This window comes from Scomber scombrus, chromosome 7, assembly GCF_963691925.1.
Source record: "Scomber scombrus chromosome 7, fScoSco1.1, whole genome shotgun sequence".
NCBI lineage: Eukaryota > Metazoa > Chordata > Actinopteri > Scombriformes > Scombridae > Scomber > Scomber scombrus.
Window position 1 is genome coordinate 11200907 of NC_084976.1, and position 17326 is coordinate 11218232.

The 17326-nt window shown below is 39.1% G+C and overlaps 1 protein-coding gene across 1 annotated transcript in view; it reads right to left on the reverse strand.

Annotated features, from left to right (window-relative positions):
- Positions 1-17326, reverse strand: part of triob (trio Rho guanine nucleotide exchange factor b) — a 69308-nt gene that overhangs the window by 15928 nt on the left and 36054 nt on the right. The window contains exons 18-36 of the mRNA XM_062422435.1: positions 17192-17290; positions 16995-17087; positions 16549-16698; positions 16253-16367; positions 15793-15908; positions 14444-14566; positions 13880-14074; positions 13370-13485; positions 12636-12702; positions 12301-12410; positions 11986-12055; positions 11586-11675; positions 11231-11323; positions 10803-10914; positions 10187-10377; positions 9374-9475; positions 8171-8310; positions 7769-7868; positions 4569-4821 (exon numbers count right to left, since the gene is read on the reverse strand). Of these exons, the coding sequence (XP_062278419.1) occupies positions 4569-4821; positions 7769-7868; positions 8171-8310; positions 9374-9475; positions 10187-10377; positions 10803-10914; positions 11231-11323; positions 11586-11675; positions 11986-12055; positions 12301-12410; positions 12636-12702; positions 13370-13485; positions 13880-14074; positions 14444-14566; positions 15793-15908; positions 16253-16367; positions 16549-16698; positions 16995-17087; positions 17192-17290 (2335 nt within the window). The remainder of the gene's footprint in view (positions 1-4568; positions 4822-7768; positions 7869-8170; positions 8311-9373; positions 9476-10186; positions 10378-10802; positions 10915-11230; positions 11324-11585; positions 11676-11985; positions 12056-12300; positions 12411-12635; positions 12703-13369; positions 13486-13879; positions 14075-14443; positions 14567-15792; positions 15909-16252; positions 16368-16548; positions 16699-16994; positions 17088-17191; positions 17291-17326) is intronic.

Genomic DNA, 17326 nt, shown 5'->3' on the forward strand with positions numbered 1-17326 from the left:
CGAAAGTCACAGCAGCTCCGTAGAAGCATGCCTGGGATTCCAGAGGTGTCACCGGGGGAGCATCTTTTGTGTGGTCTTATCTTCTCCAGGAGATGGGACACAAAAACACAGACACACACATCAGTCGGTGCGGTTGGAGACGTGCTTTCAGGGGCGTAGGTGCAAAGGGGGTTTGGTTGGATGATCTGTAAAAATGTCGACAATGCTAAAGAGGGCTTGCCACCAACAGCCACAATTAGGAAGGGTGTGGAGTTGGGATGGGACAGTGGAGATAGGGAGTTGAGAGACCACCTGCTCTGGGAAAACTATTCTGATATTTTAGTGTTTGGTGCTTTATTATTAGAGAACTTAAAGAACTCTGAATACATTCAACAGAAAAGGGGCAACATTTAAGATGCTTGTGATTTTTCACTTCTATTCGACCTCATTCTTTCTCCCTGAGGTCCATAGTAATACCCTGTGCCCATCTGTGTTGCACCAGTCTGACCCCACATATAGACAAGCATGAAGATATAATCTTGTCAGTGTGATTTTAAGTAGATTTAATATTTCATCACATAATGGTGCATTCACCAAATTACTTTCACAACCATTAATGCCTCAACATAATCCATACTTGAGTGGATATTAGTGTATGCTCACTGCATAAAACCCAGATAAAAATAGCTGATGTGGCTGACAACAAAGGCAACCTGTCAAAGAAGACAAACAATCGCTGCATTGTTTATTGCACAATAAATAATTTCATTTTAAGGCAACTTTTCGACCCTGCTTTAAGATTCAAAACTGCATCTTCATGTCATCCACACAGACAGAAAAATAATATGTACTGAACTCTGTGAGGTGAACAAACAACACCTAACTGCTATACTGGAACAACTTGCACATGTCATTTGTCTGTTTCATCTTTCTAGCCTTTAAGAAAATGCATTAAAAAAAATTAGATTAAAGGCAATTTCATCTCCGCATGACAAATATTCTACTTCATAAATATGCTACAATCTCCATATCAAATTCTGGTGCTGAATACAAAACAACATAAGTCTTAATTCAAGACAAATCTACTCCAACACAGGAATACTGCATAATATACAGTATATCAAGAATATGTCCGTCTGTATGTCCTACCCATTATGTTGCTACTCATGTGTTACACATAATAAAGGCACCTACCCAGGTCCAGCAGCCAGAACTTGCAGTTGTCAGAGTGTCCTCCCTGTGCTGACTCCATGGAGAAAAATGGGTTGAGAGACACTAAAGACTCGATCCCACGGGCCATGTCTGTCAAATATCTATCCTCAGAAGAATACAGAGTTGCAATAATCCCTCACAGCATCTCCACACGTACAATAACAGGCATTCAATTCCTACACAAAACCTAAAAAAACCCTTGTTTTTGAAATGACTTAAAAGGTCGGCAGTCACTGCATTGATGTAATTCTAGAAAGAGAAAGTGTGCAGTCCAGTGTGAGGAAAAAGAAAAAGTCAAATGCAGCATTAGAGAGTAAGATGTTTTCTCTCTTTCCCTGTATGTATCTTCTTCCCTCCCTCCCTCATGAGTGGGTTGCTGTGAGGATATTGGGCAAGCCTCCACTGTGCTTTTCCTGTTCCAAGGGGACGTCTGGAAACATGCAGCACATCTACCGTATTACCCTTTGTAGATGCACCCACTCAGTTTGTGTGGGCGGGTGCATATTTTACAGCCATTAGGATGCATACAAGTTGTGCAGTATGCTTGGAGCAAATATAGATCTGGTTATGAAATCCAACAGAAGTGAACAGCAGAATGCTGAAAAAAGCACTGAGAAAAAAATAAAATCTGTCATGTTTTGTTGTTGGTTATGAATTTCATCACACAGATTTCAGATCGCTTCTTTAGAATTCAACTCATTGGCAGGTCAAGAGCCTGAGTTTTGTAACTGCTACTATATATATATTTAACACTTGACTCTATTTTCCTATCATCCTCACTTCTTCTGACAATGTCTCTGTGCAGTTGAGAGCAGCTATTCAGGCTGGATGCACAAAGATCTCCCTGTTAAACTGTGAGTGTGTGCTCTCTTTTAGCCAGTCTCCCTGGGCTCTAAACACACTCCTTCCTGTAAGAACACGCATGCACATAACATTGGCATGCACATACTGTACTCTCTGCCCCTTAAAGACTTCTTTTATCAATAACACTGTCATTAACTGTGCATGCTTTTGTATTTATTTCAGACTGAAAAGGCACTGAGAGTCAACCTGCATGAAAGGCACTGGGAGTCAACCAACCCATTTGGTACACAGGGGGAATTCCAGTAATCAAACTGAAAATGTGATTATGTAGATGAAAGTGATCTAAACTTGATTAAACAGGAATGTGTAGGTTTGTACAGGTTTCAGTAGCAAGTTGTGCAACACAGGACTATATACAACATTAACAGACAACCATTTGACTGTAAACTTGCAGGCTCATTCCACTGTATGTGAGACACTTTTTCTTCTTCTTAGACATTGGCCCCCAACAGTCAATTATTCCTGGTTGTGAGAATGTGAGAATAGAAGAGAGCAGCACTCTAATCCCCAAAACCGTCACCCTTCCACAGCTTTGGACAAAGTGGTCTACATGGTTGGTCAGTAAACAGAAAGAGCTGACAAAGAAGTAAAGACTTTTTATGTTGCCCTTGTCTTCCTCTTCCTGAGAAACACCTTTTTTTTGACTGCAGTAACCCCTGCAGTGAGAAGCTCCTTTTCATCACTCCCTGTGGCCACACAAGCACACAGATACAAACAGTGGTTATGTGTAACTGAGGAACCAAGGAAAGGCAGATGAAAACAAAAGCCTCTGCCAGCAAAACAGAGTTGAGAACAAGCGAAGCTGAAGTTAAAAGTATAAAATAAGCAGTTGGGAAATTCTCCCCTTATTCCTGCACTGTTATAGTAAATCAATCAACTACTTCCCAAGTTGCTAGTTTCTGTATGCATAGTCCAAGCATCCTATAATTTCATACACAAACACAGACTTTTCTCATAATGACTAAAAAGAGGCTGCTAACAAAATATTTGTATGTTTCAGTATATTACCATAGAAACAAGCAGTTACAGCACTCACCCACTCTTTCATATTACAGAGGGACCAACACAAGCAGAAACTTCTGCTAAGACATGACGACAGCAGCTCACAACAAACTCAGTGTCAAATGAGGGTCAGCTCTGTGTATATATCTCATCCCATTCATTTAATTTTATTATAATATTATATTTCTTCCTTGTTAGAAAAAAAATGTCCTGGTAAGATGGTGACTTCCAGTTGTATTTAAAAAATAAAACTACACAATTATATGCAGTTTTGATCTGTAATATACATGCACATATGTGTGTGTGTGTGTGTGCATGTATATTACAGATCAAAACTGCATGAATGCCAAGCAACCACCTGAACTTATTTCAAGGCCTTCATCAGATAACTTAAATTAAATCCATGATCAGGGCTTTAGTATATGATATAGCTCTGTAGTGACTTTTCATGAAGCACAGTAAACAGATTCATTAATCAACTTTTCCTGTGAGTATGGAAGGATGGAGTGGAGCTTCTTTGCGAGGTATTACTGTTATTAAGAAGAATAGTATTCCATATTAAGAAGTAACAAGTTATAACCCTTTATCAATATTCAGACTTGGGGGATGTTGTAAACTGAACACACATCTTTTGCAATTCTTTTTTTGTTCCGACAGTATGGCCACATTTCTTATTCTCACTAGTCCAACTCAAAATATATATCAGACTAATGAATGTATCTTGTGTATCTATGTTTGAATCTATGTGCGCAGAAAAATTACCACATAACTGAAAATAATATGTTGTTGGTAATTATGACGCACTTCCAAGACTATATTTCTGGCAGGACAGGATTGAGCAGTATTTCTGTTACTGTAATCAGAGGTGTGATATCAACACACACGGCCTCTGGAAAAAACCTTGGGAATCACATTATTGACTCGTCTTAATAAGACCCTTTGGGTGCTGCAACAGATGCAGTTTCTGACATCATATCCTCCAGTGCTACCCTCACAAGGCTGTTAAATATTTCATGTTTGTTACAATGGAAGGGGCATGCTGTTGCTTGTTTAAGACAAAATAAGGGTTTCTCACAGTAAGATGAACTGAGGATGTTAACAGTTCTGGGAATTCTTAGGTTTAAATTATTTCTAGACAATTACAACAGAGCTGTGCTTAAAGTGGGCCTTCTGCAGTTGCATGGCAACATCTACAAATACATGCGAGTATTTCTCCTAGCAGCTGTTAATTGAAGGTTTTGCAAGTCCAATTCTATGTTTGCAAACAAGAAATACATCTTTTTAGCTTTTCCTAATGTTTCAGGTGTCTGTGTGTGCTTGGATGAGACAAATAGCTGTTTAGTGGAAAAAGAAGGTTATGTGGGTTACCATTGCTGTATCTAAATGACAAGTACTTCTAATAAGCCTTTCATAATGTTCTGAAGTGTCCACATCTGCCTTTATGTGATTAAGATTTTCCAGTACACTTGACACTGTTTGATTGAAGATGAATGGAAAAATCCTCCTCCTACCTTTGTGATTGAAGAGCCCCTCCATCTCCATGGAAGACCTGGAGTGAGCAATACAGAGCATGGCGCAGGGGACAATGCCCTCCTGGGCGGGAGAGCGGTCTGTGGTCCTGACCAGGCACCAGTCTGGCTTGTCGTGGAGTCGCTCAAGAACTTCCACTGTCTGGCCCCGTCGCACCGTCAGCTCCCCACTGCTTCCACCATTACTGGCCAGGAAGTCGTGGATTACCACTGTCAGCTCACAACCACCGGAAAGCTGAAATGGAAGGACACAATTTTATAGAAATCTGTACAATTTTGATGTTGATCTGTGAACAAATGCTTATATTCTAATCATTTGTTTGCACAGTATATTCTGTGAGAAATAATTATATCCATCAAGTCATAAAACTAAATTCATGTAAAATCTAGGGTTGTATCTTTCTTATTGATAACACCAAAATAGATTTGATAACCAATCTAAAACAGAAACATTTTCTATTTGTCCTACATTTCCATAAACTTCAGTTACCATTACGGTTCCAGACTGTAAATATGTATTATAGTAGGTATTTTAAGTTGATGGTACAGTAGGTATTATAAGATGATAGTAAGTAAGATTTCTGATATGATTCAATTGAATCAATGAGCAACTATTACCACAAATCACCCTTTCTTAACAGTGTACTCCATTAGCACTGTAAAGTACATGATAATGATTGGTGACTCATTCTAGCCGACTGAACAAAACGTCAGTCTGACGGCTTCATTTGATCATCTGAGTATCTATTAAAGGAAAGTAATAAGGAATAGCTGTAATTAGTCTTGTTGCTCACTGATTTTTCGGAGGTATTTCTGTGCAATACGTGACTGAAAATGCACATGTTATCAATGCTTCAATCTCTAACAGAAGTGTTCTGTGCTTCCAAGTGAAAAATAGACTGCAACTTAATACCAGAGGGTCCATACATTTTTTTTTAAACATGAAAAATCAAAGCATATAGAGTACATTTTCTTAGTATTTGGGACATGGTTAAAATGCACTCTGCTGTGCACAGCAAAGGACCTAATTCAATTTCATGGTTTCAAGTCCTTAATTTTTCACTAATCACCAGCAGTTTGCAACTTGTGTTTATTATAAGAGTATTTCATGTGAATGCACTCTTTATGGTAAATTTTCCAAGACATGTTCATAATTAAGAATTGATATAGGATGATGGGTAATAAAACCTTAGATGTTTCTTGTTTCTTCATTAGTCCTACATTTAATCGTAGCCACATACATTACCAGCACATAAAAAACATTCACACATTTCAAGCTATCAAAAATGTTTACAGCTGCTTAAATTGCACATGTGTTCCTTATTTATAGTATTGCATGTGTCTTGTGCATTTCATAGCTGAAATAGACTGCATTACACATTTGCCCTCTGTGTAAATGTCACAATACTGTTGTCGTTTTTTTAAAATTTTATTTTAATTGCAACATACCCTTTGGTAGTGTGGTAAAGCCAGAGAGCTGAGAAGCTGAGCAACGGGATGTGAGATCCTGTCCTCCAGTCTCTCCATTGTTTTCCACTCCCTCATTGCGAGAGAAGTCCCAAAGCGCAAGAAAAAAATCTGATTGCAATCTGATTTCTACAATCCACTACAATTGTCCAAGGAGATGCTTACTAGATAAGTATAAGCTGCCTAGAAGATAGTGAAATTTATTTAACTTTTTGTGGAATATTTCTCCTGGGTAATTAAAATCCTGATCCGTTGAAATATTCCGAGAGCGGCAGAACAGTTGCTGCTGTCCACTGTAATAGTCAACAGCACTCCTCTGTGGGTGCTCACAATCAGACTATTGAAGCTTAAATGACTCTCTGTTGTGTGTCTCCTCCCCGGAGCGCAGTAGTTAATCCATCGTTGTATTTAAACAGTTGTCTCCACAATTTAGTTCACTAATATCCATTTATCAACAAAAACACTACAGAAAATTAAAGGAAAAAAAAGTGATTGCTCGAATCCTTCTATCTTTGAAGCGAAGTGTGAGATTGATAGCGGTGGGGACTTAAAACTGTGCTCTCCTGTCTGGCATACAGACGAGCATCCTCTGTGAAAAGAGCGTGGGAGGCTGAAGCTGCTGACACACAAGTCAGTCACTGAAGCAGACACACACACTCTAACACAAACACACCACTGTCACTGCCTCTTGAATGAGAGGTCTCACAGAGAACGAGAGATAGAGGGATGCATTCAAAAAGTCAGAATGACATGCAAATGCTCATTTGCATGTGTTACTGTGTGTTCTGAATGTTTATGCATGGAGGATGTCCTAAACTGAGGGAAGAATTACTAATGAATTAAAGTCTTTGACATTTTTGACACAAATAGGTAAACACACAAATATGCACATACTGTACGCACTCCCAACCTAACAATTTGGTTCTGTGTTACCTAAAGCAGCCATAGAGCTGAGCTTTGTGGTAGCAGTTAACTGACCAGGAATAGTAAACAGCCCAGTTACTTTCTGTCTAATTTTCTTATTTTCCTGATTACAGTTCAAGTGTACAAGGCCAAATTGGGGATAGTCCAATACAAGTGTGAAAAATCTGACTCCATCAGGTTGAGTTTATTATTAGCATGAAATAAAAGTATAGAACTGTTTTTTTCTGTGTGCTGGTATGTATGTGTGTGTTAGCTTTACAGTTGATCATACTGAGCGTAGGAGGACAGGCCTTCTGTGGTGCTATTACCAGATATAACTGTAGCCTGTTCCCAGAGAGTGAAGATCCTCTCTGAGATTTTCTCTCTCTCTCTCTCTCTCTCTCTCTCTCTCTCTCTCTCTCTCTCTCTCTCTCTCTCTCTCTCTCTCTCTCTCTCTCACACTCACACACACACACACACACACACACACACACACACACACACACACACACACACACACACACACACACACACACACTCAGCTTGAAAGATTTGTCAGGTAGACAGTCTCTTCTTATACACACAATCAAACACACTCACAGGAAACAACTCATGTCACTGTGCGATAGCATGAGTACAGACTGACTGAACAAACTGAATAATATGACACTTTAGGAGGATGAAAACAAACTACAGACAAGCTGTTTATTTGTGCATCTGTACATCATTCCCCAGGGTTCTGGGAATGAAAAAATGCCTGGAGACTTTCAGTGTCAGTTTAATATTACGTATATTTGTGTGTCTGTTCTTACCTTATCACTGTCCAGTGTGTTCTGGGAAGTGCGTGAGGCGATGGAGATGGTGTCTGGTTGGCTACTGGCATCTCCCTGGCTATCCAGCTCCTCTCCATCCCTGCAGGTAGACATTATCATTAGAGCTTATTATTACTATTATTATCAAATATCATTATGTGTTTTTAGATCTGTTACTGGAAATATTGGTTATTGAGTTGATATACTGTAACAGCCTGGATCCTGAGATTCTTTCTGCTCTGTGGTGTCACTATAATTTTTCATTGGTGTGATTGTAAAGGTTAAATGAAGCTGTGTCCAGCTGATGTGTGTAATCATTACAGGCAAATTAAATAACTAAATAACGGTAATATAACTGTATAATAACTGTAGCCTTATTTCTAGGTTTTTGTGATGGCTTACCGTCTGCCTTTATGTTTAGCTGTGTTGGCTTTCGGGATGTGAATGGGCTCCTTCAGAGCTCCACGCAGATGGACAGTTCGCTCCTGAATGACCTCCCGGATGTGTTTGATCCAATCCTGCTTGTTCTCAATACTTGAAGCCTGGGACAAGATAACAGTGTACACACGCTTGAGTCAAATGTGCTAGTTAGATTTAAAAGTTTTAATACGTACAACTGTTATGTCCGCACACGTACAGTTCACAGTTCACATACAGACACAAACATGAGATGAAATCAACAACAAGAGATGTTGACCACTAAAGAAAGATTCACTTGGTTCGCAGTATCAGGTCTAATTTAGCAATTATAGGTCTGTCTGACTCCACGTAAGTGCTTTGACCCCTGAAATCAAAGTACTTGAATCACACGTCCTTATTTAGTAACAATCTGAAATGACGACAGTAGCGTCTCCTAAGCTCCACTTAGGGTTCCACAGAGGAAGATGGACAATTATTGTCAGCCTCGTGTTTATTTACGTCATACGATTCGTAGTCACTGCATTTAGCATAAGAGTGCTCGTTTGTGTCTTCGCTCCCTCCTTCACTTAGCAACCAGCAGCACCAAGGCTGCTGTGGCACCGTGTTACATAAGAAACAGATTTAGATGGTCATCAGTAGTTATGTAACGAGGCAGATAGCTGCACAGTACATAAGAACACGTTTTAATACTTACACTGGAATTGTTACGTTTCTTTCTTTCTCTCTCAAACACAAACACCACACACACATCGTGCATATAATATTCCTTCTGGCTCACTGTAAGTTGCTTGTAAGTTTATATTATGACCAATCAACTGCTATGCTAATGATTCTGTGTGATGAGTGAATAAGTAGCAGAAAGTAACACTCCACCCACCTACAGGAAGTGAACTTTCTTGGCTGAACAGAAGGAACTCTGTAGGATTTAGTGGGGGTGGACTAGGGACATGAAGTGACTCCTGTTTATGTGTATTAATTGACTGCTGCTGAGGTGAAATCATATTGGGGGGCTATTTTACACTTTACACAGTACAGTATCTGAAGCAAATATGTTAATATGGATACATGTTTTAACTAATATATTATAAAACTAATTTAACTAATATTCCAAAGAGAAACAAGTTGTAAATTCAAAAGTGCATTGTGCTTTTTTATCGTCACTATAAAACATGAAAATCTTGTTACCTTAAGGACGATCTTGTTGTCTGAGGTTGGGGTCCTGCCCACCCAGAGGGCAAACTTACAAGGATCGCCCTCCACATGTTCTGTCACTCCCAGCTCTGATGTCTGAGGGTGTGAACAACACATCAACACACTTAGATACATGAACAGAAACTGATGCAATAAGAATGTGTAACCCAACTAAAATAATGTTTAGTATGGCTTTTCCAGCTGACCCAACTCCACAATACAACCAAAGACCCAACCTCAACTGAATCGGGGTATATATTTTTTAGTCCACCTCCGTCTGGGCCATGTCAAAATCACGTTTCTTGGTCACAATTTTAATTGGACCTGATAAAATCTAGCATGCTCCAAGAAATAGTTGAATATATGAATAGCACATGCTGCATCTTTAGTTAGGCAGGGGATACATAAGAAATGACTGACTTTAATGTGACATCATTATGTCAGACATTTGTGTTACTTAAACTGTCTTGCAGTTTGGTCACAAAATCTCCACACTGCCTACTTTTTTCCTAAAGTGGGTCAACTGCAGTAACTTTGACTATACATCTTTATAAGCTACTAATGGTATTATATGTGTGAAAAATATGCACATGTGTATGCACATAAATTACATTTAGTAAAGAAATTAAATGTTACATAAAGAATAATTTAGTTAAAGTAAACAAAAATCTGTTCTGTGCCCATTAATGTATTTGCTACTAACAATATAAACACAATAATTACCTCCCTCACTCAATTAGCACAGGCAATATACAGTATACTAAAGAAACCATGTAGTCTGAAAGCATTAAGCAGTACATTACTTACAAAGAGCTTGCTCTTGAAGAGGTACTTGCTGCGTCCATTAGAGTCTTTGACTTCTTTGCTGAAGACCAGGGACATCTCGAAAAGGAAGAGGTGACGGTCACGACCCTTACGAATCAGAGTCTTGGGATCCCATACCTGGAAGGAGTCCTGGAGAATCAGTTCTCCCTGGGAGTCAATGTTCCCATCAAACCCTGAGGTAGTGACGGGGGAAGAGGAAAAAGCCATTAGCTGTGTTTGATTGTATTGTATGTATGTATGTACAATATGTACAAACTTGCTTGTGGGTGGCAAAGGGAGACAAGTTGAATAAAATCGCTGCTGACTCACAGCTGAGTAATTAGTGCTGAATGACTGTTAGAAGCAGGTGACGTGATTTCATTTGCAAACACAAAGTAAAGTTCAATCAATGGCAACATCAGGTGAGAACAAACTCAGTGTGAAGGTACACAAGTGATTAAAAACATAAATATGTAAGTTCAATAAATAGCAAATATGTGTGCGCCTGCTTTTGTATGTGTGTGTGTGTGTGTGTGTGTGTGTGTGTGTGTGTGTGTGTGTGTGTGTGTGTGTGTGTGTGTGTGTGTGTGTGTGTGTGTGTGCGTGTATGTGTACCCACCATCCAGCATTGAGAGGTGCATGGCATCATTGGCTCTCTTGGGGACACTCAGCATCACCTCAAGACCATCCTTGATCTCACCTTTTCCCTCCTCACAGCACGTCAACAACTCCTACAACAGAAACACACACACACACACACACACACACACACACACACACACACACACACACACACACACACACACACACACACACACACACACACACACAAACAAACACACACACACACACACACACACACACACACACACACACACACAGTGACAGTTAAATAAACGACAGCAGTATTGAACTCATTCTTAGGAACAATGATTTTGGAAACGGTCCTTTAAGATCCACTATATGCATTTTGGTTGCCTCCAAAATGGGAATTGTGCTACACAAGATTTTTTTTTTTTTTTAACATTGTGTGAAGGAATGTTGTACCTTAAGAAGCAGCTGGTACTTTGTGATCCTCTGGACTGGTTTGATCAGATAAGAGGAGATGGAGTTGGCAAGACGATGCCTTTGCTGGATTTCCTGTAAAATTTAAGAAAAATAAATAAAACATTTTACACAAACCATGGTCTGCATGATTTTTTAGACATGTATTACAGAGGAAAACTATAAGAGCTCAAAGTACATTTTTCAACAGTTAAACCGATGGATTTGTAGTGTGAATATTTTACATCAGTTGAATCAGTTTCCTCTATCTCGGCAACCTCTGCACCCAAGAAAGAGCGCATGGATTTTAAAATGTGAAAACATTTTCACACTTCTCGTGGTACTGGTTGTTACTTACATCAAAATAGGATCCAGCATGCTCCAAGATGAGCTGTGTGGAATCTGGCTTGTTCTTACAGTAGTTCACGTACATCTGAAACTTATCAGCCTAGGAAGGAGAAAAAAAATCAATCATTTACTCACAAGATATGTATGTATATACCGAATATCATGTATGGTAAGGTGTTACAGGGAAAAATACACTTTCTACCATCTGAATAACACTGAACCAACAGTTAGCAGTTAAAGTAGTCCTTCAGATTATGTCTGATAAGAGACACATTGTGTTTTGGTAATCAAGCTTAATATGGACCCAGTTACAAAGGAGGAAAAAATTGTGATTTCTAAGACGTATAGCAAAAGTTTAATCACATGAATAAAAACTGAAACATAAACGCCATAAAATGTAGATCTCTTACCCAGGTGACGAAACAATGGCCCACATCCTCTGGAAGCTGCTCATACTTCTCTAACTCCTTAAGGAAGATACTGAACAGAGACAAACACATTTAGAGGGAACGGTCACAGAAAATGAACAACAACTTACTGTATTTATATTTACATTCAAATTCACTATTTCTGAATGTAAAGATAAACGCTGCGGTAGCAAAACAACTATTTAACACCTGAAACACAATCATTCTCAATGACACTTTAAATGTATTTTTGAACACTACATTAGCTGAAGTAGGTGATGAAGAAAACAGAAGGTTGCAGATCACTGCTCTACTGACTTGTGATGAAACTCGTAGAGGTCTTGCATGTTCCCAAAGATGATGTGTTCCTTGTTGACGATACCAGGAGGAATCTCCTCCACACCGCTGGTCATCTCCCACAGGTATGTCTAGACAAAAAACACACCGGAGCATGACTAATTAAATACACAGACATTGTCACATTATCTATTTCAATTAATCAGTTACTAATTTTTGGTGCAACCAACTAAAATATTTTAAGAAAAATTGCAACCAATATGTGAAGTCATGTACAGCCAATTTACTTTAAGTGATGAAATAATTACTTGTTTAAACATTTTAACATTTTATGAGGTGAATGATGCAATACTTACATCCATACACTCTCGTAGGTCTCTGACATAGGTTTTCTCTGTTTGAATCAGTTCAGCCATAATAAATCTAAAAAGGACATGGACAGTGTGGTAAGAGACAATGACAAAAAACTAAAAACTGTGATGTGTGTCTTCAGCTAACAAAATGATTCCCCAGAGGAAACCAAAGACTAGAATTTATAAAACAAGAAAAAAATTGATGACACAATTCCCTGATGGCTCACTTATGGTTTTTGAACAAATGTATAATTTACAGGCTATTCATAGGTTACCCCCGTATGATTTTCCCTCATAAACCATTTGAAACTCCTTACCACAGATATTATATACAGCATCACGAACACTAAAACTTAGTGTGAAAAATGGCACATTACTGCACTGTGCTCTCTCACATACACCATAAATTCTATCTTCATTTGTTTACACACTTGATTTGATTTGCAGATTTCAGTGTTTCAGACATGCTCACATACTCTGGGTAATTTGACATTGAACTCCACATTTTCCACTAACATTACAACAATCTGAAATGAAAGCGGGGCTGCAGCTATAAAATGGTATCAGACAGGAAAAAAAGATATGTTTTCATATGTTTGCTGGAAATGACTGAATTATTCATCCAGGTACATTCCCAGGCCTGTGAAGGAAACCTGTGATTAAGCTCCTCTATTCACTGTTAAACATCAGGTGGCCACCAGGAGATTGTACATCAGGGAAATGTATGTTGCACTTACTCTTTTCTCCGCGCTGACTTCCTCTTTTCCTCATTGAGTTCATGAGCAGCGTCCCTCAACTTGACCTCTGAACCTGGAGCACTAGCTGGGATGATGTCCAGTTGTAGCTCTTTACTCTGAAAACACAGGAGACAGTGGCTATTATGTCAAGCATAACATGCATGGTCGTCATTCACTAGTCAACACACTCATGCGTGATGTATTTGCTTTCTCTTAGCACCAGCTCATTAAAATCAACTGTTGGGAAATGGAGTTTGAATGGAAACACGCACCGACTGAAGGTAAGATTTGACAAACTGTAAAATACAAGCTGAGGATAGTTTGTAATTAAAGTCATGACATAACATGCTACATGATTTTATTTTGGTAATATTTTATATGAGACTGACCAAAAGTTGTGTCTTTATTCCTAAAACCTCCGCCAGACTCAAAGTCTTCACTATCATCACACATGAATGTCTGTCACAACACATTGGAAGAATAGATCCGATATTAATGGTGAGCACTCACAGCTTTGTTGGAGTCGGAAGAAATGCCAAGCGCTGTTTCCAAACAGGTCCGGTATTTGTCCATGCGGAGAGAAAAGTCTCTGTAGCGCTTGTCCACTGAGGACACCCATTTCTTTATCTCCAGGGCATGGGCGTGGCCCTTGTCACAAAACCCATCCGCCAGCTGGATCAACAGCTTTACCCGTTCTTTGGTTTGCTATCAATAGAGAGACATTTAGGGAGGGGGATAGAGAGAAAGGAGAGATGGCCACAGAGAGACAGTGCCAGTGGAGGAAAGGTAGATAAGAGAGAGACATAGGGAGAGAGAGATAGAGTTAGGAATCAGTGTGTTGCTTGATGGACACAATAGCTTGTTCTCTAACACAATAACAGTGACACAGCAAAGAGAAAACAGGACAATACCCTGCCCTGGGAATGGGCCTCCCAGCAGAGCGCAGGAGTGTGCAAACATACACACAACGTAACACTACAAGCACAGCAGCAGGATACAAATATGGACACAGTCTCTATCGTTCTCATTTTCTTATAAACAATAATGGATCAATAAACAAACACTGACATGTACCTTAGCTGTGATCTGGAAGTCTTCATGCTCTTTCAGCAGCTCTTGTGTGTGGTGAATGCTAGAACCCGTGGATGTGTGTGTGGACAGGTAAAACTCCCCAGTGTCATGGATCCACTCCAGGGCCTAAATAAACAACCAATCACAAGTGGGTTAATTTGCACTGCAGATATTTTAATCTCTCTGTTAAAGTCTCTGTTAAACATTTTTATAATTTTAGAAACAAAAATTTGATACAGAATTATGTCTTTGCATTATGAGTTTACTTTGCAGATAAAATCTGTTACCACCTATCAAATTGTTCCCCTATTCATACATTTCTAGTATTAAATTTCCAAAGGTTCTACTTTGTTTCTATTCTTTACAATGTCTATGCACTTTGGAACTGGGCCTGCAGGTGACACCTTCCTGCCCAGCAGTGGCAGAACTGGTGCAGTCAAACTGTGAGACCAGAAAGCATTTGGACCGTGGGGATAAAACCTGGATTGCCCTAAAATAGCCATGTCCTAGAAACATCTATGATGTCCTCTGATTTTATTGGCTAAGCACGTTACTTTGTGCCTGCACTGTTCTATCCAACCACCACAAGGAGGAGCCACTTGTCTTCTATTTAAACAGCTTTAGAGCTGGCAAACAAGAGTTGTTAAGTGCAACAGATTCTCACTTGTCTTATTTTACAGCAGTCAAAAAAAATAAAGAAAATAGCACACTCCCAACGTCTGCTCAGTGTGTGGAGTGGAGAGCTATTAAAGGCAGTATTTTCCGAATTTTGTCCATCTTACAGTTTCTGTATCTTTGAACAATGACTGATCTGAGACCTTTTTGCTTGTGTTGCATCATGTGAACATGTATTTTTCGAAAATACTGAGAAGCTTTACACACAAAATCTCAGTGCTGGCTAAAAATGTTCAGTACTGTCTGACGGGTGAAAATGATTGGTTGGAGACATATTTTTGGTAATACTATGTAATAATTGTAGTGTTTAAATATACTGGGCCACATAATGATAGCTGTCTGTAAGACTGTCATTGTTGCAAACGTCTGCTAGCTTACATCACTTCCAGTATATCTGACATGTATTATTACTAAGAAAACACAGACTGCCTGTTTAACTCAAAAAGATAGGACAAAACAAGATTGAAGTTGCAGCTGTACGCTAACTCAGAAAAGCCGACTTGCTGTTTCAGTTCCAATAGGAACCAATCATCTACCAATGAAGAGGCTTTTTCTATTAACTCTGTTGAATAGTGAACCAAATGACACAAATTATTCACTTAACCCTGTGTTTAAGTTGTGCTCATTGTCAGTGCACATCTATACATATACAGACACACTCAAATATAAGCACACACCTGTTTGGCACTGCGTTCAAACACTACATACTGCTGGCACTGGTCCAGTCTCCGCTTCCTCATAGTCCAGAAGTGGAGCACTCTGTTCTCTCTCTGCAGCAGCTCATTCAAAATGTCTGATGAAACACAACAAGGGCACATAGAGACATTTTATTCAAACATATGTCATCAGTGTATGGGAAAATACTGAACACCTGACTTTATAAATGTGTGAAAATGTGAAAATGTTAAGTAATACAACAAGATCTTTTTAAGGATAAAACAGTACATAATAAAATTAGCTTGCAAAGGTGTGCTGCAGTTACCACTTCTTGTACAGGGAAAACGTGTTTAAAGAGATAAATGTGAATAACCTGACACACAGTATTTCAGATGTGTAACAAGTAGGTAGTACATTCTTCATGGCACTGGTTTGATAAAAATTCAAAAACAAAAACAGATCACTGAGTTGTTTACTTACTTTTAACCTGAGTCTCTGGAGCTTTGACGTGGGACAACATGCCAGGCATGTTGACACTATTCCTGTGCAAGTACTTCAAGAAGACATCAGCATTGCGCCTGGCCAATGTACACGCCTGCACGTGTGCAGAGAGGAGACAGATCAGGTTATTTACATCTGACACATTCATTTGCATTTGATTGATTTTAAATGTAGTGCATAAGACAAAAAAATGTTCACTGTTGAAAATGAGCCAAAAAACCCCCCAAACATATAAATTTCCTCTGAGGATTTAACATGTATTTGCTTATTCTCACCTTGAGGAAAGCCTCTTTCTGCTCCAGATGTTTGCTAATCATGGGAGTGACGTGGTCCGACTCACTGTTGGGGCCCAGTTTATCAGCACCACCACACCAGTCCTCTTCTCTCTTATACTCCTGCTCCAGGCTTTCCAACACACTGCACACCTAAAACATAGATACAATACATTAGACCAATACAACACTGACCTTCTCCTGCACCATACTTTTATGCAAATTGTGAAACTGCAAATCTTTGAGAGCAATATCTGAAACCATTCTTTGATATTGCAGGTCTACTGATATTCAAAAAGGAAAGTGTATTTCCCCTATTCAATTATGATTATTTTCCGACATACTCACTTGCGATGGAGATTATTTAATGCACTTTAACACCTGTCTGAATAGGTAGACATGTGAGTGCTTCGGCACCCACTGCTATACACATACACACTAGAAAGTACCTGTTCGGAAGTCTTGTAGAAGGCCACAGAAGCATTAACCAACTTGAGTCTGTCCTCCATCTTCAGCATTAGCTGCTGCCAGTGGTCTGCCACCTTCACATCAAATTAAAAAAGTCAGTTTACCATTTACAGCTTAAAGAAAACAGCAAAAAATATAAATATTTTCCTTGAAAGATAAAATTGTAAGAGTGCAATACCTTTTCTGCACAATCTCTAATCATATCCATGTCGTAGTGATTAGCCTGGAGCAAGGCCTCAGCCTTCTGCTGTACCTGCAGTGCACTCTGATGGGTTTTCTACATGGGGGATGAGGGTGATATATAAAAAACAAT